This window comes from Acanthopagrus latus, chromosome 1 (assembly GCF_904848185.1).
Source record: "Acanthopagrus latus isolate v.2019 chromosome 1, fAcaLat1.1, whole genome shotgun sequence".
Classification (NCBI taxonomy): Eukaryota; Metazoa; Chordata; class Actinopteri; order Spariformes; family Sparidae; genus Acanthopagrus; species Acanthopagrus latus.
Genome location: NC_051039.1, coordinates 7,195,801 through 7,221,667, shown reverse-complemented (window position 1 = coordinate 7,221,667; position 25,867 = coordinate 7,195,801). Strand labels below are relative to the sequence as shown.

Below are 25,867 nucleotides of genomic sequence, written 5' to 3'. Positions count from 1 at the left end.
ACCTGCCGATTGCCTCAAACAGGTGGGTTTTTTTGCATTACACAACTTTCCCAGCCGTTGTTGCCGCCGTCCCAACTTGTTTGAAATGTGTTGCTGGCAGCAATTTCAGAATGAGCTTATCTTTACAAAACGTCCATGAAGTTATTGAGGTAAAACATTGATTACATTGTCTTTGTACTGTTTTTGCAATCAGGATTGTGTAATATTCTGTCCAGGTTCAATTGCTAAGTTGTTCCATCGCTTTTGATGGAATCTTGTGACTTTGTTTGGTGAATGTGTCATCATATGACCAAAGTAAGAAACTTTTGAACTTGGTCACGGGACAGAGGGTTGGTCGTAAAGGGTCATACTATATCTGATACCACCAGCAGGTCCTGTTTGGAATATACAGTTGTACCGTTCACTCGTCACTTTCTGATTCTTTTTCTGTTTGGTTAGGTTTAGGAGAACAAGGTTTGGCATGAAATAGACAAGAAGTATCAAGTAAAATGTGTTAATATCGTCATCAAAGACAAGATAAAGAGAACATTTTGCAGGATGAACTAAATATTAACTGCGGTCTGGAGTTGGGTGGGTTGTGGGCGATAAGGAGAAAGTGTGAGGATGGGTATGAGTTAGAGGTATTGTGTTTTTCTTGGATGAGTGTGTACCTTTTTTTAATTCAAGTGACTGTATTATTGTCATATGTGGTTTCCTTTGTTAACTATCCTTTTTGTTTTCCTGTCTTTTAATGATTTGGTTATTTTGGAAATGATGCTTAAATTGAGAAACTTAAAGTGATGAGCCAGAATGCCTACGTGATATAAATATTTAGACTCATCGGAGATTGTTTACAGCTTTGATGCGGCAACCAGTTTAATGCTTTCAATTAATCTTCATATTTAAGTTTTTAGAAACTTCCTGATCACTGGCAGCTTCTACAATAATCAACCCCAGTGAAATGCTATAGAGTGTAATCCTCCATATTCAATGGATAAAGACCTGATGAGATGTCAGTCCTGACATGAGTTTAAGAATTATTTAAATTTATGCAAAGCACCAGTTACTTGTCCTGATAAAATAAACATTAAATAGTTTGATCACTCGTAATCATAGCTTCCCATTTAGTATCACTGGAGTTAACTCAGGCAGTATATCAGTAAGTCTTGGGTTTTAGCTGTGGGCAAGTAGTTCTTTTTTTATAAATAATAATTGGGCAATGTTGGTATATGTCTCCTCTATGAATAACTGAACAGAATTTTAGAACTTTCTGCCGAATCATTACTTTTTACTGGGTTTTTATTAAATAAAATCTTGCCTGTTACAACAGGGGCTAAAATATGTACAACTTATTACCTCGAACATTTTCCTATATGAATTTCAAGCCTTCTTTAAATTTACGATTCTGATCCGTTCTGCAGAATATATTTTCCCCTGCAGCTAAATGTGTTAGAATGCTGCTTACATCCATTCACATAACATTACTGCAATATCCATGACCTGCCTCTGCTGGAACAGGACAGAGACTGCAGGGAAAGTAAATGTGACAGCTGTATTAGAAATGTGAGCTCTGGAGCTCTCTCAGCGTGTGGAGGAACAGAGTCTGAGACAAGTCAGAGACCGTTTGAGGACAGTAAAAGCGAGGGTCGCAGGTGACTCGGAGCGCCATTGTATTTAGAGCATGGTAATATATGTAATTTCATAAATACCTTGCTCAAACTCAAAGAAGGATGGAGAGCTGTTTTTTAAAAAAAAGCATTGTTAAAGAATGAAAGCAACTCTTTCAAAAGGTACGAAAAGGATAGTTATGTGTGAGCAAGCTTGAAGATTGTAAAAAATGGTAATGGTATCATAGCAACTGGCAGAAATCCAAAGTTTAGGAGCGGTCTTTTAGCACACTGCTGCTTGCCTGGTGTGGAGATCGGTGGAGGTGGCTGACAGGGGGTGGGGGCACGGAGGCCAAAATTCAAAGGTGCAGAGACCACCGAGCAGGCGGAGAGGGCGGCACAGGTCAGCCAGGTGTGCGACCGTTAAATTTTTAGCACCTTGTAAGTGAGGACATGAATCTCAGGGGATATGCAGAGAGTTTGACAAGCGAGTTGTAACCGACTTTTTGTGGTGGGCAGTCAAGCAAAGCGCGGTGACGACCCGAGCAGCAAGATGGTTGACATATAGAAAGCAATTAAAGGCCCGGCTGGTGCCACTACAGCGGGTCGGGTCACCTCAGGCCGTCTCTGGAGCTTTACTGGATGGATGAACACCATTCTTCCAAAAGATATTCCTTCATTTAGAGCTCATATGGTGGTGGTGGAGAACTCTATCACTTCAAAATCTTCTATCGGTGGTCAGCAGGGATGGGATCAGGATCCGTATTGATCAAACAAAGAATGTGAATTTAGAAGTCGAAAGTTCTTCGCAGAGTTTTAAGAATAAGATAGTTATCAGGTGTTTTAGCAAAGTGTGATATTGTTTGCTCTTTAAAAATAGTACATTACTCAGTGACTTTATTCTGTGGAAGTTTATGAGATTAGATTAAAAGAAAATCTTTTAAAAGGGCTCTGTTATTTTATGTCAGCAGGTTCCCCCCCTGTGAACTTTAGTTAATGTTGCTCTCTGTAAGCAGATCGGAGTGAGGCACTCAGACGAGGCACTCGAGAACGTTAAATGCAGCAAATTCCTACAAAGAGCCCCTTTTATTTATGTGAAATCCTTACAATTTCACACCTCCATTCAATGTGAAATGAAATCGAAAGGAATAGGAAAGTGACTGAAATTAATCACTGATATTGCTTTAAAAAACTGTTTATTTGCAATAATGAATGATATTCTGCACTCTTAGTGAAGGACATTTCTAAGAAGGTTTGTGTAACTTCATCTCTGATGTCTAGGAGCTCTCCTAAATATGAGAACATTTTTAGACCAACAGAAAAGTGATGAATGCCTTTTATCCTGATTATACAAGTACCAGTATATGTCTCCCACTTGACTTATGCTTTCATATTTCACTTTAAAAATTACACCTTTAGCAGTGGTGATTGGCATGGCCACAGCATGAAATTCACATGAGCCTCTGCACTCTTTTATAGAGATTTTAGCCATTAATGTCACCTCTCTGTATAAATTATAACATGCAGTAATTCTGATAGCCATTTTGAGCTAAAACGTGGGGATATTGGTCTTTAAATGTGGAATCCAGAGCACTGGTAGGTGATGTGTGGCACTGCCGACAGAGCAGCGGAGGCTTTTCATGGAAACTCTGAGCGGCACTGTAGCCACTTTGCTGGAAACGAAAAAACTTGGGAGCCAATTGCCAAATGAGCCTGGATGGAAAGATAAATGGATGAGCAGGGGTGAAGGTGCCTGAGGACAAAGTGTTGGGGACAGCTAGGGAGACTATTTGGCCACTCATGGGATGGAAAGTCTGCCTCATAGGATTTATTGAGGTAATAAAAGATAAGGTCACTGTGTTGTCGGCTTTAATATTAATGTGCCATTTAATGACCCTCACCATGGAAGGAACTAGGTTATCACTAGTACTAAGATATAGCTCCAGGCAGTTATTTTGTAATAAAGCAGGTGCTTATATAAGTAACTGGACCCCTTGTGATGCTTCAGAGAGCCCCTCCTGTATAATATACAGTTGAACTTCTTTGAAGTAAGCAAGGTGAAAAAACCCCCCACTAATGCTGTATTCATTTCATTGTAGCCCTGCCTGCTTCTGCCTCCCATGCACAAAATTTATTAAGTAAAATATGATTTTAAAAAGTCCCTAAATAAAATCCTTAAATATTATAAATGGCTGAATTTTTTGAAAAACTTCTTGCAGACACGTTTCTGTGTGTGTGTGTGTGTGTGTGTGTGTGTGTGTGTGTGTTGGGGGTGGGGGGGCGCCGTCCACCACGCTCTCCGTGCTGCCGTTTCCCTCCCGCCCCCTTTGTTCAGACTGTCCAATGGGAGCAGGGGGAGCACTCGGCTCCACCAATCAGCAACCTCGGATGATAGTGAATGGAAGTTTAGTTTGTGAGTTTGGGATATCGAGGGAGAAATTAACAGAGAGCGTGAGGATTAACCTGCGTAAAACAACAACAACAACAACAACAACAACAGAAAGTTAAGTCAGACTCATAATTATTTACTTTTTGCTTTCACACGAGACTAAGTAGACCCTGCTCGAGTTAAAGCCGAACAAGAGCCCTCTCTCTCTGCCACCCCCCCCAAAAGTCTGTGTCGTGGAGGGTAGCAGGTGTTCAGTTGAGGGAGACGCATCGCCTCAGTCGGCACCCCGAGCCTCAACAGGGTGCCAAGACCGCTAACTGCCGGACTGAAACTCCCGTGAGTGCGAACGGACGTCGATAAGACCGCTGCTGGAGGTGAGCGTTTGTTTCCCGGGCGAACTGGTGTGGAAGACCGTTGGAGACTCTGGATAAAAAAAAAAGAACAGAAAAGAAAACGACAGGCTCCAGTGTCGCAGCGACAGCAGTGAGAGTAACGTTAACGTCTCTGTAACGGCCGTTTATCATTTTCAAACCGACCGTTACTTCTTCTGTGGTGCCGGCTAACTCTTCTTCGCCGGTGAACGTACAGAAAGGACAGAAAGAAAAACTCCCCGTCGCTGCGGAGAAACTTGTAATGCGTTTTAGTTTTTTTTTTGCTAACCTGTTGTGTCATTTTCCGTGTAACCCGAGACGCAGCGCGTTACTGCAAGTTAGCCGATTTGGTATCCGGAGCATAGAGTCCCGTCCTCGGCGACTCGGTGGAGGATTTCGACCTGGGTTAGCAGTTAATTAGGATATCTTAACGTCAACTTCAGATAACGGACTGCGGCGTCTCCATCACCACCACCACCACCACACTTGGGGGGGAAAGACTCGGAGCGGTCCTGTGCGCAGTCAGAAAACCACGGCTCCCCACACAATCAATTACCGAATTGATTTTTCTAGAGCACACAAGCACGGGTGGATAATTTACGCGTTTTATTGCCCCTGTGTTAATAACGACCGCGGTCTTAACAGCTGAATGATCCGCGGGACAAATCCCCGGTGAAGACATCAAAAAAACAAGCGCGGATTTGAGGTCGATTGCAGGGAGTAAGCCGATAAGTCTAAAACACACTCAAATGTATTAATTCTCCCCGCTCGGATCAATCCAAATGAGAATGAGGTATCGCAGGACGCAGAAACACACGGACTCCGCCACAACAGAGAGAGATCACCGTGCTGTTACACCGTGAAAGCAGGACTGAGTGAGGGAAAGTCTCTGTTGTTGGTGAGCCAGACCCCCCCACCCCCACCCCTCTTGCTCCTCTTTCTCCCGCTGCCTGCTGAGTTTTGGACACCGGAGCTGCCAAGTCAGAGCTGGGGAGCTTGTCGGCAGCGAGAGTGGTGCTGAACTCCCGGAGCTCGGATCTTCGCGTCCCCGGGAAAGCGCGGAGGTAACCGGCGCTGAATCCCCGCTCCTCTTGTCTCATCTCCTCCCCTCTCTGCTCGGACTTCTCTATCATTCGTGCGCAGGGCAGAGAAAGAAAGAGAGAGAGAGAGAGAGAGAGAGTTGCAGCAGCAGCAAAGCACAAGCAGACACCGGCACTGTTGGCCCCCTCTCTCCCGCATGATGAAACCGGGACTGTGCTGCTCTGATGGGTCCCCGGAGCGTGTGGAGGGACCGGCACCAGCAGGGATCCGGCAGAAGATGGGGACAGGGGCGACCCGGAGTGGGAGCCGGTGTCCGCCTCTTTTTCTCCTGCTCCTTCTCGGCAGCAGCTGCCACATGTTGCACGGCCAAGGTATGAGCTTTACTCTCAGGAGCCCTGGGTTCACATGTCAGATGATGCACTAAAGAATGTTTATATTTATACATTATGTGTATTATGATCCATTAACCCTTAAGTTATAGTCTGAAAACACTGTGGCACTGAAAACACTGATCACTCTTAAACTGGAAACAATGTTGTGATTTATTTGACCAAGTACAGCAGGTTGCTCATTAGTTGGGGATTGTGTTTGTGTCCCTGCAGGAGGGGAAAAGAGAGGGGGTGTTTTTTATGAGGCCAGCAACAATGTTTTTGTAAATTAAGTCAGGCAGATAAGTGGGCATTTCTAAATTATTGTTATTGTCATGATGATGCATATATATGTTGTGGGAGGATGATTGTAGGATTAAGGTATTGAGGATGTGTATTGGGGAAGGGGAGGGGGTGTTACAGTTTCCAAACATCTATAATCCCCCTCTTAGTCAATGACCTGCTTAACTACAGCTCTTGATTTGGCACAAATGCACAAACACATAGGCACATGCAGCCTTGCATAGAGTATTAATTTAACTTGCTTCCTTTTAGTCCAGTGTTGACCCTGTTGTGCTGGCAGGTGTCCAGATTAGTGTGTGACTTGTGGCTGCAGAGGGCTGCCCTGTGGAGTTAAATACAGCAACAGGAAAGAAGATATATGTGATGAGATATTGATTTCTGACCGAAGCTGTTTGAGAAAATTGCACGTTGCCATGTTACATGCATTCATGTGCATCTTTTTCTACATAGCTATAGAGATAATGAAGGAGAGGGATGGATATTTCTGTGTGCTTATGTGCATATCTGTGTGCGTGTGTCTTTGTATGTGTGCATGCACCTCGTGGGATCATGTCAGAGTGGCTAAACAAAAGCTCAGAAAAGGTCAGCCGGGTGTCGGCTCACAGTTTTCTCTGGGTCACAGATGGCGTGGTGGGCAGTATGTATGGCTGAGACTTGGGGTTACTTGGAGGAGGGGTCTTAGGAATGTCTGTGCATATATATGTGTGTGTGTTGGAGGTGGGGGGTGAGCTATTTGCGAATGCACTGAGTGTGTGTGCCGCTCAAGTGCAGGAAAGTGCCTGCGTGAGTGTGAGAGAGGGAGCGCAGGTAGAGGAGGAATGAGGAGGGAGAGAGAGTCAGTGTGGCGAAGAGGAGAAGGAGGTGGTGTAAGACGGAGCAGAGCAGGGAGAGAGGGGAGTGGCAGGGAAAAGGGGAAGAATGAGAGATGAAGTGGGGGGGTTGGAGAGGGATTGTGGCGCACCATGCTTGACACTCAGAGAGCTGTGCCTGCAGTTCAATCGATGATGATGGTATGACAACACATCTGTGTGTATGTCAAAAGTTCTTCTCCTCACCCTTCTTTTCCCAGTCGTCACACTCTCCCTCTTCCTCCCTCCCTCCTAGGTGTTGAGGAGGAGGTGGGAGACGGAGGGATGGCGTGGCTGCAGAGTCAGCTCCTTCTGTCCTCCCTCTAATGTCAAGGTCTCAGCACCCAAGTTGCCACACACTCCCTTCCCCACCGTCACCGGCACCCCCTTCCAGCTGTCCAGGCTCGGGGGGGCGGGGGTTACCCTGCTGCTAAATGTCTATACCTCACTATGGCTCGCAGCCGGGGTTGTGTTTGCATGTGTATGTGCTGGGAGTATGGGGTGAATTAGAAATGAGTGAAACTGATATGGGATGGAGCTGGTGGTGGGGCTGGTGGTGGAGGTAGAGTGGGGGTGGGGTTATTGATTTGATAAGCTGTGCCAGGCGGCCAATCGAAGGCTGTAGATTCTCCAGGTTCCGACCCTTCTATCCCCAGCATTTATTAGAACGTTTTATTTTAGGAGGAAAAGGATGAAATTCATGAGCCAAGGTTGATCCTCCTGATCTCTCCCCAGCTCTCCCTACTCCCCCTCCGTCCCACTCCCTCTTTCACTCTCTCTCTCTTTCGCTCGCTCTTTCTCTCAGTCAATCGATGCCCACACCCCTCCCCATAAATGTGAGGCTTTATATGAGCCAACTCTCGTCTCGGGAGCACATTTAAATAAGCTCATCGATCTTTCATTTTAGAGTTTAAGTGACGGCAGCATTTTACTGTCCCCCCTTCCCCTCCACCTCTCATCTGCTCACCTCTCCACCCTCCCTTCTTTATTCATAACTTATCCCTCAGCCCCCCACTGCCTCCCTGTCACTGAGTGGGTTCTGCTCCACAGCTGTTCGGCTGATCCACAATTCCAGCGTAGATATAGACAGAGCCTGGACTTTTTATTCTGACAGAAGTCAAGCATGAGTAACATTCAGCGTGTTTCAAAATGTAAAATATACTCTGTATTGCTAACAGACGGAGTCCAGAATGCTTCTCTTCACTTAATATTACTGTAGTAAGATGAAAGCCTTGCCGACTGTCCACGATTCCCTGCAAGCAACCGTGTTTCGGCTGTGCATTTTGGAGATTTTCAACATTATTTTCAAACATTTTCAGAAAGCCAAATCAGTCAGGACCATGTAATACACATAATGACATTAAAGCATGCAAATGTTCAAAGTCAGAAGGGGTTCACATAACACCGGTTATATGGACCATTAGTTTTATAATACATGGAGATTGATTTTTTTCCCAGTTACTAATGTGGATAATGATAATGGTCTATAAGTAGCCAAAGAGTAATGAAAAAATACTGCTGGTTGTCATTATTGCTAACCTTGCCCAAGGTAATTGCATTAAAATGTGGCTAAAGCATCCCAGCTGTTAAACCACTGAACTTGTTTCCAGTCTAAAAAAGAAATAACAGATCACAATTTTTAGGGCTCCAACTAAAGTTCATAACTTTGGAAGTTTTCTTTGGCTCTAACTAGGCCAAAGAAAGACTTGCATCGTCACGCTGACCCACTTAGGGGATCTATCAGTGTGATTAGGCTTGATATGACACATCATTGGCTCAACCATGGCAGAGCTTGATCCTGATTGGACCACTGGGCATGCTTAAGTGAAATGAGGTCAGTGATAGGACATTTCGATGGTTGGCTATGGGCTGGGAGAATTCTGAGCGTGATGTCGAAACCCAAATCAAAAAGACTAGCATGCAGTTTCACACATGTGCACTCACCCACATGCATGCATACACACAAAGTCCTTCTCCCTCATCAGTGTCAAACAGTTGAAGCGGACGTGGAAATTTGCTTAACTGTGTTGTAATGAGGAGATGGTAAATTAGAAGCCTCATCTAACAAATTATCATCTTCCATGCTGCACAATCTCACAGTGACCACATCTGTGACACTCTTATGAATTTGTTTTAAATGTTTTATTATCTCCCTCTGAAGGCTGCAGTGTAGAATACCAATATTTATAGAACAGTTGAACAGGCCGTTTATCACTAGAATTATCGTAGCACACTTTGGCGAGCAACCTTTTGGAATTTGATGTATTTTAAACTGTGAATTTACTGCTTGTTACAGTTATACACATGTTCCTTCTTTGCCCACAGACACAAATTTAATCCCACATTCAAGTAGTTTGAATTTGGAGGCCTCAGGAGACACTTTGCTGTCTGATGGATTGTGTGTGTGTGTGTGCATATGTATTAGAGGAGAGCAAATGATGGAGGAGAAGACACTGTGTGTGTGTGTGTGTGCGTGCATGTGTGTGTGTGTGTGTGTGTGTGTGGGAGTGTGTGATAGACGTCAGGTTATTCAGGACTAAGAGGAAGTGAGGTCCCTGGTCGACTCCCTTATTTCCTGTCTGTCAGTAGGAACAAATCACCACACTTCCACAGCCAGCTGACACTTTGCAGTGGCTCTTTGTGTGTGTGTGTGTGTGTGTGTGTGTGCGCGCGTGCGTGTATGTGTACGCGTGCACGTGTGAGTGTGCATGTCTGTGTATTTGTGAGGAAAAGTGTTTGTGTGTCAAACTGTCTCTGTGTGCAGACCTGGTCTGTGAAAGAGATTTTAGTCTGACAGGACTACATACAGTGTATGTGTGTGGGTCTGTGTGTGTCAGATTGATGCTAACCCTCTATCAGTCCTAAGTGTTTTCTTCTCACAGCAGAAGAAGTGGCAGATATAGAGAAGCAGCCAGAGTCTCCTAATGGAAAATAATCACCTGTGTGTGTGTGTGAGAGGTGGTTTGTGTGTACATAGTAGAGACTAAAGGGGGCATCTATCCTTTCTTCTTTTGTTCATTTCTACACATGAACTTGCAGCAGTGTATGACTTCTTTTGGTGAGCCTGTGAGTTGTGTAGGTGAGATCACTAAGAGGGCAGCTGGGTCATGTTTCCCTCTCCAGCAGTGTTACTGTGACTGTGGTCAGTTCAAGGCACAAAATATTAAATATTAATACACAGCCTAGACATAATTGCCAAAACCTTTGTGTGTGTGTGCATGAAGTGTCTTTGCATGTGTGTGCTGCCCAGTCAGAATGGCTTCCTATCTTTGTGAAAAGATGCATTTTATTGGAGTTTTCCTCAAAAACATCCTTCAGAGCTTTGAAATATAATCCAAGTGGGATACACTCCGGTCTCCTCTGCCTCCGCCTCTGTCTTGCTTCTTTTTGCGCTTCATTTTTTGGTGTTTGTTCTATCAGCATCGCTCCACTTCTTTTTGGTTTCTCTTTCTTTTTTTCCCTTCTTGTCTCCCCTGAGGGACTAAAGAATCCATTGCTGCAGGCCACACAGGTGGAATGGAGGCTGTTTTGCTGTTTAGGCCTTGGTGTTTATTATGTAAGATAGGGGGAGAAGGTTGCTATTGATCCTCTGTGTGTACGTGTGTGAGGAGTGGATGAGGTGGGGTGGGGTGGGGGTATAGCACAAAAGCTTATCTTGTACTTTTCAAGATGGTTCTACAGCGAGACTTCCAAATAAAGCAGAACGCTTGCAAAACATGAACTCTATCGATTGACTGAACTGCAAGACACCACAAAGCAAAAGACTAACAGACGCTGAGATTGAGTCTGAACAGAGACAGTTGAATGCGCATTCACATGCAAACACACACCATCAAAACTTTGGTTTGTTGTCTTGGAAAAGTTAAACACCACGATATCTGTTTGTAGTGGTGTATTGCAGTAACACTTTTGATGACTTTAGACTTTTGCTACATCCGATTTTTACTGAGGGAGGTTGTAAAAATAATCCCTGGAATCTGCGCCCTCCTGTGAATTTAGATGTTTTTGGAGAAGTGGCATGTCCGCCAGCTGAGCCCCTCTAATCAGCACAAGTGATGAGTGAATTTTAAATACTTCATGACAAACTAGTTTGCTGTCTCTTTCCATGGATCTGACACCCCTGCTTCTCTGTTCTCCATATGCCTGCTCACTAAAACTTAACTCTGCGCTCCATAAGAGTAGTTAATTTTATGCATGTGATTTGGGTTCTGATATTGTCGCAACAGGCATGGACATATATCCTTATGTCCTATCCCTATGCTCACCTTTAGCATCTGGGTAAAACCCATAATATACTCAAAAGAAAGATGTTACCCAACTGTACTTGTGACGGAATTTAGTGGCCACCTGCTGTTAGGTTCAACCTTCCCTCTTATACATGGATGGCTAACATTTCCAGCAGTATTTGTATTTAGAGCTGAAAAAACCTTTAACAAAATGTTAATTAACAACTCCTTAGTTAATTTCAAAAACATTCTCTAGTTCTAGCTTCTTAATTGGGAAGATTAACTCCTTTTCTCTGTATTTTATAAATGTGAACCTTTTGTATTTTGGACTGTTGGATAAAACAAGACATTTAAAGATGTTGCCTTGGGCTCTAGGAGACTGTGATAGCTATTTTTTCCTCAAATTTCTAACAGCTAGATATCGTAAAATTTAACAAGAAAATAATCAGTAGATGAATCAATAATGGAAATAATTAGTTACAGTTCTATTAGTATTACAGCACGATGCTTGGTACATGTAACAACAACTACTCTTAATTGTGCAGTGTCTTTCTTTTTTCATAATGCATTATAATAGTAGTCATGTATGTGTAATGTAAGTGTGCAAACAATCACAGTGTCATGGTCTGAACCTAATAAACAATATTTTATTTTGATAGATACTTACATACACCTTGATGTGTTGAATTTAAGAAGATGGTGACCTCCACTTGCAGATTTTGTGCAACTTGCCTGAGGGCTACAGTTGGCTCAGAAGTAATAAGTAATTATTTATTGCATTAAGGGACAGGAAGACACAAAACCGCACTTTCTAGCTGTTGCTTTATAAATGATTGCCTATTAGGCTTTAATTTAATAAGACCTCCGGCTATTGTGAAAGCAGAATGGCCTCGGGGAGTCGTAGCCTGACTGAGAAGGAGTTATTTTAGGAGTAAAGGAATGACAGTGTGCTGCCACATACTACAGTTACTAAGTGATCTTCTGCTGCTTAATTGGTAACTACAGCAAGAATACTATAGTAGCTATAAGCAACATGTTTTTAACAAGATTGTGTCAAATGGCAACGTGAGAAAAGTATGACAGTGTGAAAGCGGTTGCTTGTAGCTTTATAACAAATTTCAGCTCATCTCTTTCACAATGTTATTTTCTGTAGCAGCAGGCAGCTGTTTTCAATGAAAAAGCTTTAAGCACACACTATACCTTACCTGCTCTGCACAAAACAGCAGACAGACGCATTTGGAACTATTTGGAGATAGTAGTGGAGCCTTTAGCAGCAGATACAAAGAAACTAGAAGAGTTGGTAGAAAACTGAGATGAAAGATCTGGAAAATTGAACTTATATTCATAATCTGGCCAGAAACACGACAATAAATGACTGATAATGCTGCTTGGTAACGTTTATATTTATAAAATATTTTTTTTGCAAATCTGTAATTGCAGCTTAAAGTGAAACTCTTGCCAAACCTAGGCTTTTTTGGTGAATTTTATTTATATATATATATATATATATATATATATATATATATATATATATATATATATATATATATATATATATATATATATGAATTTTATATATATATATATATATATATATATATATATATATATATATATATATATATATATATATATATATATATATAATATAGACGAAAGAGGAGTGCATGGGACACTTTTACTCTAGCATCAAAATAGCTATTGTTCAAACACTAAGAAGGCTCGAAACAAGATGAAACATTGCTCGTAGTATCGCCAGCGATTTTGATGCTAGCGTAAAAGTGCCCCATGCACTTCCATTGAAAATGAGTTTGAGCTGAAAACGAAAATATAGTTAACATGCTGTATACATAAACATGGTTGTGGATATTTAAATAGAATAGCTGAAAAGGTAATATAATGGTCAAAAACCATGTTGGCTGACAGTTTATTCTTAAAGCATGTGAAAAAAGACAAGAAAAACAGGGAAACCAAAAGTGCAAGACGAAAAAGAAACACAGCCACAAAACACCTTGTCAAATATGAAAGGGGTATAGGCTATGTATACTCAAAAATGTCAGTGACAAAACAGATTCTTGTTCGTGAGAATATTTTTATCTCACATCATTGCTTTGTTCTCTGTTTTTCAGATATCCCGTATGTGATGAATAGCAATGTCTTTTTCTGAGTATTTTCAGTGTTTTGAAATAAGCTGCAGCCAGAGGAAGATGAGACAAGAACCAATAAATGAACCAAGAGCCACTGTGACAGTTTCATCATATGTAGTACATTTTATGGGGCTTAATGGTATTAGGAACTATGAACCCACTGATAGCAATAAGCAGTGCAAAGTTGTTTACAGCCGAAGAGCTTTAAAAAGGACCACAGACAGCCACATGAGGATTAATCTCTAATCAAGGCCATAATGGCATGGGTTCCACATGTGGAAAAAAATGTTTTTGTAAAACTTACTTTGCTCTCTATACTGCAGGTTGTTTGCTGTACATTAAGTTCCATGGATGTATTAAGTATGACTCTGTGACATATTTATCACCATATTCCTCAAGAATTCAAGCCTATGATACCAGTTTTCTAAGCCATCTTGTTCTTCCCCCCCCAAGGTCACGCTTACACTCAGTAACATTAATGTAAAGTTATAGTATTTTAATGTTTTGTTTTTTTTTATTTGAAACAACTTAATTAGTAATGCAACGCTGGCACCTCATGCAAACAAGTTTAAATTTTGCTTGTCATCTTTCATTAATAGTATAATTAGGCTATTTCTGTGCTATAGCCTCTTATTTAAGTCTGCTGCTTTGAACCAAAAATAATTTTCAAAAGACCTCAGCTAAAGGCTGTCACACCACGTCTGTGCTTTTTGCATAAACTGCTTGGCACAATTGTGCAAAACAGGAAAATCAGGTTATGAACAAGCACCATGACACCAAACGGTTGTGATCACGTAGTGAGTGGCTTTTCAGTAGATGAACTGCCGTGGTGAAACTGAGGCAATATAACTCACAACTTTTAAGAAAAACTCTGGTCATGAATAGCTATTGATGTGAATGCCATGCCATTATGGCCTTGATTAGTGGGATTCAACATCCAGTGTAGCCAGCTCTTTAAATTAAAGTGAATATATGTATGCGCTTGTCATCAGTGTTACATGTTATTAACTCCTTGGAAGCAAATATTGTAAATTGGATTTCACACACTTTATAATACAAATAAGAAAAGGGAATTTTGTTTCTAAAAGTAGGACATTATTTGCTTTGTAAGACAGCTTCCATTCAAATGTACATATAGTAGTGAGACACCACTGCAGTAATACTGACTTCTGATACTAAATATATTTATTTATATGTCATCAGCATACTAACATGCATTTTACATGCACACATATCTGGACAGCTTTTAGATATTTTGATATTTTATATGTTCCCTACACATTACAATCCTTTTGATGGACTGTAAGGAGAGAGAATATTTTGTGTAGGAGTACTGAATCAGTCTAAAGTGTTTTAACGGAGTCCCAAAAGGCAACAACATTTTCAGTGCTGACAATCACACATTTTTAGGTTTCTGTGACATAAACAAGGCAATCTAGGAACAGATTCCTATTTACAGGAACAACTGGTGGAAATAAAACTGCAGGTGGCTGGAGATACATCAGAGAGACTTGCACTCTCTCTCTCGCTCTCTGCTAACACCTGGGAAATGCCTTTAAAACCGTAGCCTTGTACTGCCAGTCATTTAGTGGCAGCACTAGATTAGTTGAGGGCTCAGGAGTAGTCTCACAGCAAGGTGAAGAAAGTGACTCTCAGTCCCGCATTGAGAACCTTTCAGTCAGTATTTGGATTCAAACTGGCAACCTTCCAGTGGATCATACCCCCGGCTGTCGCTCATTGTGTCTCTGCACTTTTTCTGTTTTCTTATTCCTCTCCGTCTCACTTTCAGCGTGGCTGTAGTCTTTTTTCTATGATATTTGCAGGCCGTGGAGTGATATGGAGTAAATATTGTTTAGTTGGAGAACATCACATGTGCCCCCCTCCCCCTGCTCCTCATACCAAATGCACCTGGCCAACACTCTTTATTTGTATGCGTATGTTTTCATTGCGGTGTTGCCATCAAGCTATTTGAATGGGATCTTTGCATAGTGATTCACCAGTCACGGAATATGACTGGGGTCAGGCTGGGTTGAGTAGAAGTGCAGGAGTGTACATCATTGTGTGCGTAGTTGAGCAGCATGATTTACTTGTTCAGTGTGAGGGCTTTACCCTGCTGCAGGTGTGTGTTCTCAGCTTGATGCGTTTGATCTGCCACAGGTGTTTGAGAGGGGGTGTGTGTGTGTGTGTGTTTGTGCACACTTATCTGCGTATGGTGATTTATGCCATAGGCTTAGAGGAAAAAAGACCCTTTTTGATCTCATCCAGGAATAGGCAGGAAGTACTGTACTTTAAGTGTGTGTGTGAGTGTCTGTCTGAGTGTGTGCGTGTGTGTGTGTGTGTCTGGCCAGAGGTTTTTAGCTTAGTCCTTTGATCCAGGCTAGAGGTGTGCATACCTCTGTGAGTAGCCAGCCAGCAGTATGGAGACTTGGCCTGTGCTACAGAAGTGTGTGTTGGTGTGTGTGTGTGTGTGTGTGTGTGAGAGAGAAAGTGCATAGCAGTGGCTTGTTCATGAGTGCGTATGCAGCACCCAGCTAAAACCCTGCTGTTTTGCATGTGGCTTTCTGTCTCATCAAGAATTAATCAACTCTCTTCAGTGACCACATTGATTCACACATTTTGGTTCTACCTCTTAGAGTGCCTATTGTCTCAAATGGCTTGAGGAACATAATGATTTTCTTGAATGGTAAAGTGATAAACATATGAAGGAGGGTGGACTCAAAAATGATGGCTTCGAGAAGCAGTGCTTTAGCAGTGCCAAATCAATTTTCTTTCCATTTTCTGTAAATGCACTGTGAAGTGATTATGTCTCCCTGACTGCCTCAAGTCTTGAATTGGGATGCTTTGATTGACATCCTGTGAGGAACTGGAAGTACTGCACTGGTAGCACAGTTGGACCACAGTTTTGATCTGGGGTATTGTACAGTCTATATTTTACATGCACATCCCACTGCATTAACTACATTTCTGTAGTTCCATGTAGTGATAAGACAGCAGCAGCTGTATGACCTTACTCCTGCAATCAGTAATCATAATTTAACAAACCAGTCAATCAACCAATCAATGTAAAATGTAAAATAGGATGCACTTAAAGAGATTTGCCCCTCATTCACTCATTCACAACCCCGTGGCGACAGAGGTACCATCCAAGGTGGCCTGGCGATCAGGAGCAGTGTAAGGTTCCTTGTCTTGCCCAAGGACAGGAGGAACCTGGGATCAAACCACCAACCCAGAGATTAGCAGACAACTGGCTCTGCGTCCTGAGCCACAGTGATGGAGAAATCTTGACAAGCTCTCAGTTGATTGAGGATCAATACTGCATCTTGAGGCTGGTGAAATTGCTGTTGATTTCTACCTGCTAGTTTTCTCCCTTCACAACCCCAGACTGTTCTACTTTCTTTACCATTGTTGGCAATTTAGATGTCACTGTGCTTGTATGCTCTGCTCTGTGTGACGACTGCTGTTCATCACAAGTGGGACCTTGTGTCGCAGCCTGGTGCCGCCTGCTGAGCATTTGTACAGAGATAAGGCACCTAGTGATGCTTCAGGGTAAGGTTGAGAATTACTATATTTTATGCGAATGTCCTCTAACAAGTGACAATTAAGAGCAAGAGCTAATCACACTGGTTTTGACTCAGAAACTGAAGCAGAGAGTCGCCTTATACTCCTCTCCACAAGAATAATTTGCATCGCTGTCCTATTCAAATACAGGACCACAATGCTGATCAGTCTAATCTTGCCGGCTCAGATATCAAAACAGATATGACAGTGCGTAATGCAATGGAAAAAAAAAATACCACAAACAAGGCTGCTCTTTACTTGAAAACAGGAAAGTAGCTACTTCCCTCTGTGTTGTGCGAAGCATTCCCTGTGGAATGGCCGCGTATCTGGGACAAAGCATCGGTATTTGGCGACCTGAGGATGACACTCAAAACTCAGTGATCTCTTTCAGGATCGATAGGTTTAATTGTCCACCTTGATGCACACACGCTGGCTTGCCTTGTCTTTCTGTTTCTATCCCCCAGTATGTTTCTACTCTGTTGACTTTCTTGGCAGCAGGTTGTTTTATAAAGTCGCCCAAAAAACCCACCTCTGTTTAGGATCCTTGTGTGGAGGAAGCTTGCCGTTAATAATGTGGCCTATTGATGGGGTAGAATGAAGGAAGATTTTCCACCAATTAATCTGTCATTCCGATGGCGTTGTTTAGAAAATAAATGTAAAATATGCTAAAATTGATCGCCAAATAGACTTGGGCAGCTGGTAATAGTGAGTGTGGCAGCGACGTCAGAAAACAACTGTCCAGTCGGACACGTGTATGTTACTTATGTGCGCAACGCAACACCCCCATAGAGCTACAGATTCATGAGGCCAGAAACTGCCTACTGCTTTGCATTTGTATGTATGAACATAGCATTGCTTTGTTTTCCTCAGGTACTGTTTGTATTTGTGACAGCTGACATACAAAGTTTGAACATTAGGATGAAGCATTGGAAAGTCATCAGGATTTATATATACTAAAACCATCTAAAACCATCTCAGTAGATCGGGATGGATTAGAAGCTTATGTACACTAATTTTGTTTTAAATGACCACAGTAAGAGGTGTATCCAGAAAATGGGCAGCTTTAACTAATTGTGTAATCCATTCACACAGCTCAAGCTTGTCGTTTGAAAGCAGGGTTCATTAAAAGCAGAGTGTACCTGAGCTGCCATGTTTAGATGAAAGTGATATATCAGTGTTTTTTGATAATGACCACGATGGCACAATAAGGTGAAATAAATGCTGATTTTTACGAGGTGCTGATGTTTTGACTAACGTGGTCGGATAGATAATGATCAGAATGAACTCTTCCTTTAACAAGAGAGAAGAAAGGTGGTGCTGATTGATGGATGAGGGCATAGATGGATGAGAAGATGCGCTGGTAGAAACAAAAAGGGAGGGAAATGGAAAGAGGGAAAGTATGTATAAATGAAATAGGAATTAGATGAAAGAGAGAATAGGTTGTCAGTTATGAGGTCATTGGAGTAGATGGATGGATGAGGGAAGATGGCACTGAAACAAAGATACATAATCAAAACTGAGTTTAAAATATTTATTCAAGACCGATGAAGCAAATTCCCCAAAAGAAAGACTATGAAGAGAGAAAATAGTCTGTTGGCTAATGGACTCACTTTATCTATTTTTCTTTTTTACCATTCTTCTAATCCCCCTTTTACTCCCTTGATCTTTTTCTCCAATCGTTGCCCATCATTCTTCTCTCCTATCCCTGCCTGCTTTACACCCTATTTCTACCACTTCCTTCTCTCCTCCACTCTCTGTAATTGGGAAGGGCTGGTGCACACGCATTCATCTCATTAAGTGCACGAACCGCACACAAACACAAACCATTCTCACAGACATTTTGTTATCCTGTAGTAAAATGAATATGTGTGTGGATTGAATCACAAGTCATCTCTCACAGGATTCACTTTATCTTGCAAATGTGGGAATAGAAAGAGAGAAAGGAAAACAAATGAAAATAAAATGAAAGCATTCAAGCGAAAGAGAGAAATTAATTATCCCCTTTGCCTGTTGATGCAAACCCTTTCAGCAGAACCATGTGCCGAGCTGCTGTATAGTATGTGAGCATATCAGGACACACAACACAAAGACAGAGGCGCTCTCATACGCTCAGTCATCCTGCGTTATACTCCAACCAGGTGGCCCAGCTGTGTTTAGCGTGGTGGTTGTGTTTGACTCAGCAGAATCGTCATGCTGGTCAACAATGTCACTCGGTTGTGTCACCACATCACTCCACTGGGCATGACATGTAGCCCTGAAATGCTTGTGTGTGTATTTCTGTACCTGCAATACAAACAATAGAACAAATTATGACATTGTGAATTATAAAGTAGAATTATCAGAAAGACATGCAGTATTACACATAAACTAAATATTTTAATTTATGATCTAAATAGATTTTGTCTCTTGAAAAAAATCAATACACTGGTTCTATAATTTTATTATGCTAGAACAGGCATTAATGGCAAGGTAATAATGGCAAGTAAAACCACATTTTTCATGCAGGCCCTTAGTAGATCACACCATGCATCTTGTGCTGCTTCCACATGACAGCAACAAAATAATTTTTAATGAGTTTTCCATTTAATTATCGTCTCTTATGAAAAAGGACATGAAATCTATCAAATGCATCACTTTGGGGACAAAAGACTGTAAATGAGCCAATTGACGTGACAGGAACATTTTTTAAAATGATGATATCCAGCGAGAATTACTTTGTTCTGCAGTGGCAATATGACGACAAGCACGGTGATGTTGTTTGATCTGTGTGGATGCTGCTGAAACTTGTGTGTTAAGCTGTGAGGTTAAGACCATCAGTAGATTACAGTGTATTCATTGTCATTATGAAGAGAGTTATCAGCAGTAATTTAATACTGTACATGTTTTGGTTGTGGTGAAAATGTCACTAGGTAGTTTTTACTGTGGTTTATGGAGTAAGATTAACAATAGACTGAAAATGTATTCACAATTTTAAAGAATGTGGGCAAGAGTGTCTTACCTGCAATCATGAAAACAGCTGACTAATTTCCTAATATATTTGCTGTTATATCTTTATGGTCAATATGTAAGTGAGGCCAGATATGGCTAACTGAATGCATCCTTTTTAAAACACTTATTGGAATTATAAGCAACAGGCACTTATGTTTTAATATACATCAAGTAACTGTGCTTGTTGCCAAAGTGCAGTGATGTAATTTTTATCTATAATTAGTTCACATGAACTGAGATTTTGTGTTTTGAAAATGGACGTTGTCTGCCCTTGAAAGCATATTTAAGTCCCCCTATGTTAATGTTTGGGCTGCTATACAGTTATATTTAGGATGGTCTCCTTTGTGACTAATTTTTTTTTCCTCAGTGAAGCTGGCCTCAACACTCCTCTTGGCCCATTAAACTGTCTGTGCCTTATAAAGGATTAGAGGAGCTGATGTGATTGGCCATTATTGAGGCTCACATTAACTCAAGCTGCTGATACTGCAGTCCTCCTACTAATAATTTACTCATCCTGGTTCCACATCTTTGTAAAAAATGCTTTGTGACTCTTGAAAGTTTGTGGTCCGTTCAGGAAATTAGTAACTAGTATGTCATTAACATGAATTTTCCGTTATGTTCCGTTAGTTGTCAATTAAATTAATTTCAACCATTTTGATGATCAGTACATTGCTTTAAATCATTTTTTAAAGAAAATTAAAGTCAAAATTCTCTGATTCCAGCTTTTTAATTGCAAATATTTTCTGGTTTCTTCACTCCTCTATGACAGTAAACTGAATATCTTTGGGTTGTGGACAAAACAAGACATTTGAGACTTGAACTTTGGGAAATCACCTTCTCAGACCAAACAACCACTTGACTAATCAAGAAAATAATTGTCAGATTAATCAACAATGAAAATATTCATTAGTTGCAGCCTTAATATGTGAGACGTTTTGAGGCATGAACTGATGAAGTGACACCTTTCCATAGGGCGCACAGATGAAAGTGTATGTTTATTAAAGACTAGTACTGAATCATGATTGAATGCTATTTATGCTGAATTATTTACATTTAGGGTCTTGAAGGGTCTTAAATTTAGGGTTGTGATTACCCACAATGAGAGAGTTTTCTTGTATTGGATTTTGGACAGTATTTGACTCAAAACTGCTCGGGTGTTGGGAAAAACATTTCTGACACGGTGATACGTGACAAAAAGCAAAGCGACACTTGTTAAGTCACATAGTAGAACATTCATTCATTGCTCAAGAAAATACATACAAGATTGATTGACTCTTGTAATAGATATTTACCTCAGGGAAAGCTTTGATTGCTATGTTCAAAGTCAAGCCACACTTTGCCCTCTGCACTTAAGTTGTCAGTGGAAATGTTGTGTAGCTCTCAGTAGGACAACCCAACCTCTCTGACAGTTCTCCAGGTCCCTGACATGATTTTTTTTTAGAGAAGCCACGGGGACAGTTTTCTGCCACATTACAGCACAGGGCCCAGCTCTGCTATTTGTCCTGCATTCACGGACAGCCACCCACCTGCTCCGTTTTTTAGAGCCAATTTGTTCCAATCTATGGTAAATATGTCACGCATGGACAAAACAAGGTCTGACGTGCACAGTGAAACCACAAATTCTCATGCAGCCAGTGTAACATTGATATTATAACAATAATCTATAATAGTTCCCTGTAATAATATGATGGCGTTCTGTGAAAGGCAGTGTGTGGGTTTTGCTCTGATAATCCACTGTTCTAAATGTCAGTCCACGGCTCTAGGCAAACATTATGCTGATTACTGCAACCATCATTTCTAAACAGCTCCTCATCCCTGGCAAACACACCTTGAATAGCCTTTTGTGTGTGTGTGTGTTTGGGTGTGCGTGCGTGCGTGTGTGCGTGTGTGTGTGTGTGTGTGTGTGTGTGTGTGTGTGTTTGTGTTTGGGCTTGGAATTCACTGTACAGTATAGTTCTTGGCTAAATCTACTTGATTATGTTCTTGTGAGTCTCTTTATCTGACATAGAGGCTTATTAAGATGTGACTTGCTCATCAAGGTTTGGTGTGGGCTGTATGTGTTACGTGAGCATTTCTGTGCATCAGGTGTGAGGATAATTGCAGCGTGTCTATGATGTGTGTGAAAGGACTTTTAAACCACCTGCTTTCAACATGCTCAACACAATCACGGCTGAAAGTATTTCTCAATCATCAGCACCTCCCAATCTCAGTACTCTTCCACAGTCGCTTTGCTTCTCCCTCTCTGTTCTCACCTCATGGTCTTCCTGTCCATTGCTTGTCTAAATCTAATTAGCTTGTATCATGGACGTATTAGGCTTGTATAATGACACAGCTGGCCCTTTTCTCTCTTTTTAGCACAAACACACATCCGGGCTCACGCGAGCACTCCAGACATTAGACGCAAACCTGTATTGTCATAAATGAATAGAGCGAGGGAGACGGAGGAAGGGAGAAGTGTGTTTTGTTTATCTGTGTGTTTGTGAGGGAACAATACTGTGCACAATACAACGTCAATTTGTTTGTTCATATTTCATATTTCCCCATAGCAATGACTCCCCGACACAATGAGAAAACACATTGAGCAAATGTATCCCCTAAAAATTAAGATAATTTATGAATAAGCCCACTGGGAGCAAAAGCGAAGCACAGCTTTCAATTTTATATAGACAGACAGGACACACAAAGACAAACACGCTCATAAGTATACAAAACAGCCCACACACATGTGGGTTTAAGAGGACTATATATGGATCCACTTGAATGGAGAAAAAACTGTTTTATTCCTCAGTTTTTCAATTTTCTGCTGTACAATTCTGCTGAAACAGTAATAAACTGCTTTGTGTTGCACATATACACATGCTTGTAAAGGCAGACACACACACAAGTAAATGCGCGCAACGCACACGCATATGCAGGTATATGTGCTGACCGACCAGCATGACACATGTTTACTTGGTCAGTGGTTTTCCTCATGTTAGCAGAATTGTAGCTCTATTAAATGCACATTTTTCTGTCAAAACACACAGACAGACCACACACCTCCGAACACACTCAGGCATGTGGTGACAAGCATTGCGACAGAATAAAAAAAAAAGCTCTGTGCATCTGAGCATATGCGGTTTTCAGTTTCAGTGGTTTCCAAAATTCAAATTTCAAGGAGTTCTGCAAATCCTCTTTCATTTTCCCTCTCTCTCCAGCTCTTTCTCATGCTCTCTCTCCCCTCATGGACTGACTGTGTCTTTCCATGCTGTCATTTCCCTCTCTCAGTGGTGTCACATTACATTCAGTCTGCAGAAACTTTCCTTTTTCATTTCTCCCACTCCTCTCTTGCTCTGTCTGTCACTTCCCTCCCCCCTCCCGCTCACTCTCCTGTCGCTGTTTCCTTCCTTTTAATCTCACTTCTCGACGTCCTTCTTTCCCTCTGGCTCCATACAAAGGGAAGGGGGTGGAAACCCATCCCAGAGGGGGGATCCACTAACTGTACCCTTTGGCACCAGCTGTCTGTCTGAGGCCCGATGTATGTACACTCTCGCACGGCTCTGGGTGACGGTGGTTTTCCTTATGTGTGTATGTGTGCGTACATGTGTGTGAGAGCATGTGAGTCAGAAAAGATGGCGTTTGGTGAATGTGGTTGGTAACTCTATCTTGGACAACATGCAGCTAAAAGCATTAGGTTATAACAACTGCCAGGCCTGGTGGCATTTGACAGGGCTTTGGGCAGGGATGGGAGGACAAATGGGGTGTGGTGCCTTACAGCTGTGTGTGAGCGTGTGAGCGTGTGTTCGTGTGTGTGTGTGTGTGTGTGTGTGTGTGTGTGTGTGTGTGTGTGTGTGTGTGTGTGTGCGCCTGCGAATGTTTGTAACCTATTCCATCAACGCCAGTCCCTGTGTGAGCACTTAGTGATTATGGTGGCCCAGAGTTGTTAATTTGTGTAATCAGTGTTTAATTGGCATTGAGGAAAACACATTAATCAGTCCAGAATAAGTCTCCGGCTTCTTCACGCAGTCATTCATTAGTCTACTCCAATCAGCCAATCACAGCCTGGGAGCCTGGCACACTGGATTGCAATCACAGGTTCCACTAAGGCAGAAGGATGGCATCTTACTGGTCACCCCATGTTGGCATTATGCCACTTCATGAGTGCACAATTACTAAAGTGCTTAAGCCTCTGATTGAATGTTTGTGTGTTATTTCAGCAATCAATACACTTATTACCAATGATTTGATACGGAAGTTTGTTCCGCTTCAACTTCATTCACGTGTTCAGCGTGGTTGTGTGTGAAGCTTCAATGCTCTCCAGTTCTGAAGTGTGTGTTCACGTGGGTGGGGTTACCTTTTGTTGACCTGCAGCACTTTTTAGTTGACATGTGCTGCATCTATGCATGTATTGTATCCTCTAGAGACAGAATACATACACACATGCAGACACACACACACACAAAGAAACAAGAAGTCAACTGTAAATGGGCAACCTGTCAAAGCCGTAAACCAACAGGAGCAGGAGAGATGATAGATATTAGATTTCTTGGCCTAGCTTTTCTCACTCCGGCTTATTTAATTCTGCTGCTGGCCTACAACCAATATGTTTTAACAACTCTTATCCTGACACACAGACACAAACACAAATCATACATGATATTAAATAATTATATGGTTAGGATGTACATTTTTAAGCTGAGAGCATGGAGAGTTAAGTGGTTTTTCCCCAACACTACTTCATTGAAGTATAGGTATATTTGATATCATTTCAATATAGATGTAGTGGAGCATCTATGTGTCTGTTTCTAAGTACAAAGAAACTGACCAGAGTCAATATTGTGATCCAGGTGGCACAGGTTTGCTAGAGTAGTATTGATTTGATACAGCTGAAGGGTAAGAATACAGTTTTAACTTCATGTGTCTCCTGTGGATGTGGTATGTTGATGTTATAGTTAATTGATGTCGGACGCAGCTGCTGTAATTACTCTTCCAACCCACTTTTATTTTGAGCAGAACAGGAAAAGTGACAATAGAATAGAGTTGTGCTATCTCCAAATGGATTGCGAAGAGACATCAGTAACTTTCTTGAGAGTGCCACACTTATAAACCCCGTTTGTCCACTTAACTGCAACTCAAAACAAAAAACAAGTCTAGAGCTCCTTATTTTCCGAAATTATAGACTAGACATTTAAACCAAGGCATGTCTGATTGTTGAGCCAAGCAAGCTGGAGGTAAAAAAAAAGGAAGGCAGCATTCAGTTTTAGAGGGCTACAGACCAAGCAATGCAAGATGAAATCATTTGAGTTCTGAGAAATGCAGTTTTATGTGTCTGTTCTCCACCAAAATGATGAACACATCATAAGAACACACTGGTCGTTCTTGATGCCTATAATTGGACCTAGGATTGGATTGTCTGGTATCTATCAAGCCAGTGAAGCAAAGCTATTGTAAAACTTTCAAAGGAGACTGCACAGTATGGGCTTGAAGCATTCGATAACAAATATGAATTGGGTTGAATGATGGTGCTGACAAAAAGAAGTTTTTTTATGTGTCTCCAGAGGAGCTGGGGAAGAGACAGGTAGGATGTACTTTCTGCCTTACAATAAATACCTCTGAGACTGAGGGAGGAAATTTTTCCTCACTTGTAATGATGGGATTATACTGCCACATCAGCGCAGGTTACAAACTGCAGCTAATAGTTGAGAGTCGCAAGACGTGCAACAGGATGGGCGTATAAGCCTCAATGCCTTTGTCTTAGGAGCTTTAGTTGTTTGAACCTGACTTGTTTGTTTAGGTGGATCAGCAGGCCAATGTTTGTAGGCTGCTGAAAAGTAATTGAGTTGGAACTAAGGAGGATGAAGCTGCATCTGGTTAGCTTGTTATCTCGCTGGGATGAATGTTTTCCTCGATTGCAGTGACATTATAATCACGTGATAATCTTAAACCATCAAGATCATAATTATCTGTCGGTGAATAAACGGGTTTTAAAGATTTTTGCTGAAGTGTGAATTTCTATCCTAAAAGATGACAGTTAATCTGGCTTCATGTGGTCTAGAAAACTAG

General features: G+C 41.6%; 1 protein-coding gene across 7 annotated transcripts in view; it reads left to right on the top strand.

Annotated features, from left to right (window-relative positions):
* Positions 1 to 3,961: 3,961 nt before the first annotated feature.
* Positions 3,962 to 25,867, top strand: part of LOC119027094 (protein sidekick-1-like) — a 249,784-nt gene continuing 227,878 nt past the window's right edge. For 2 of the 7 annotated variants that reach the window (XM_037111996.1, XM_037111961.1), the window contains exon 1: positions 3,964 to 5,758. In XM_037111996.1, the coding sequence (XP_036967891.1) occupies positions 5,584 to 5,758 (175 nt within the window). In that variant the 5' untranslated portion in view covers positions 3,964 to 5,583. Of the gene's footprint in view, positions 5,759 to 25,867 lie in introns of all 7 variants that reach the window. The other 5 variants (XM_037112012.1, XM_037111988.1, XM_037111970.1 and 2 more) reach the window with 4 other exon arrangements.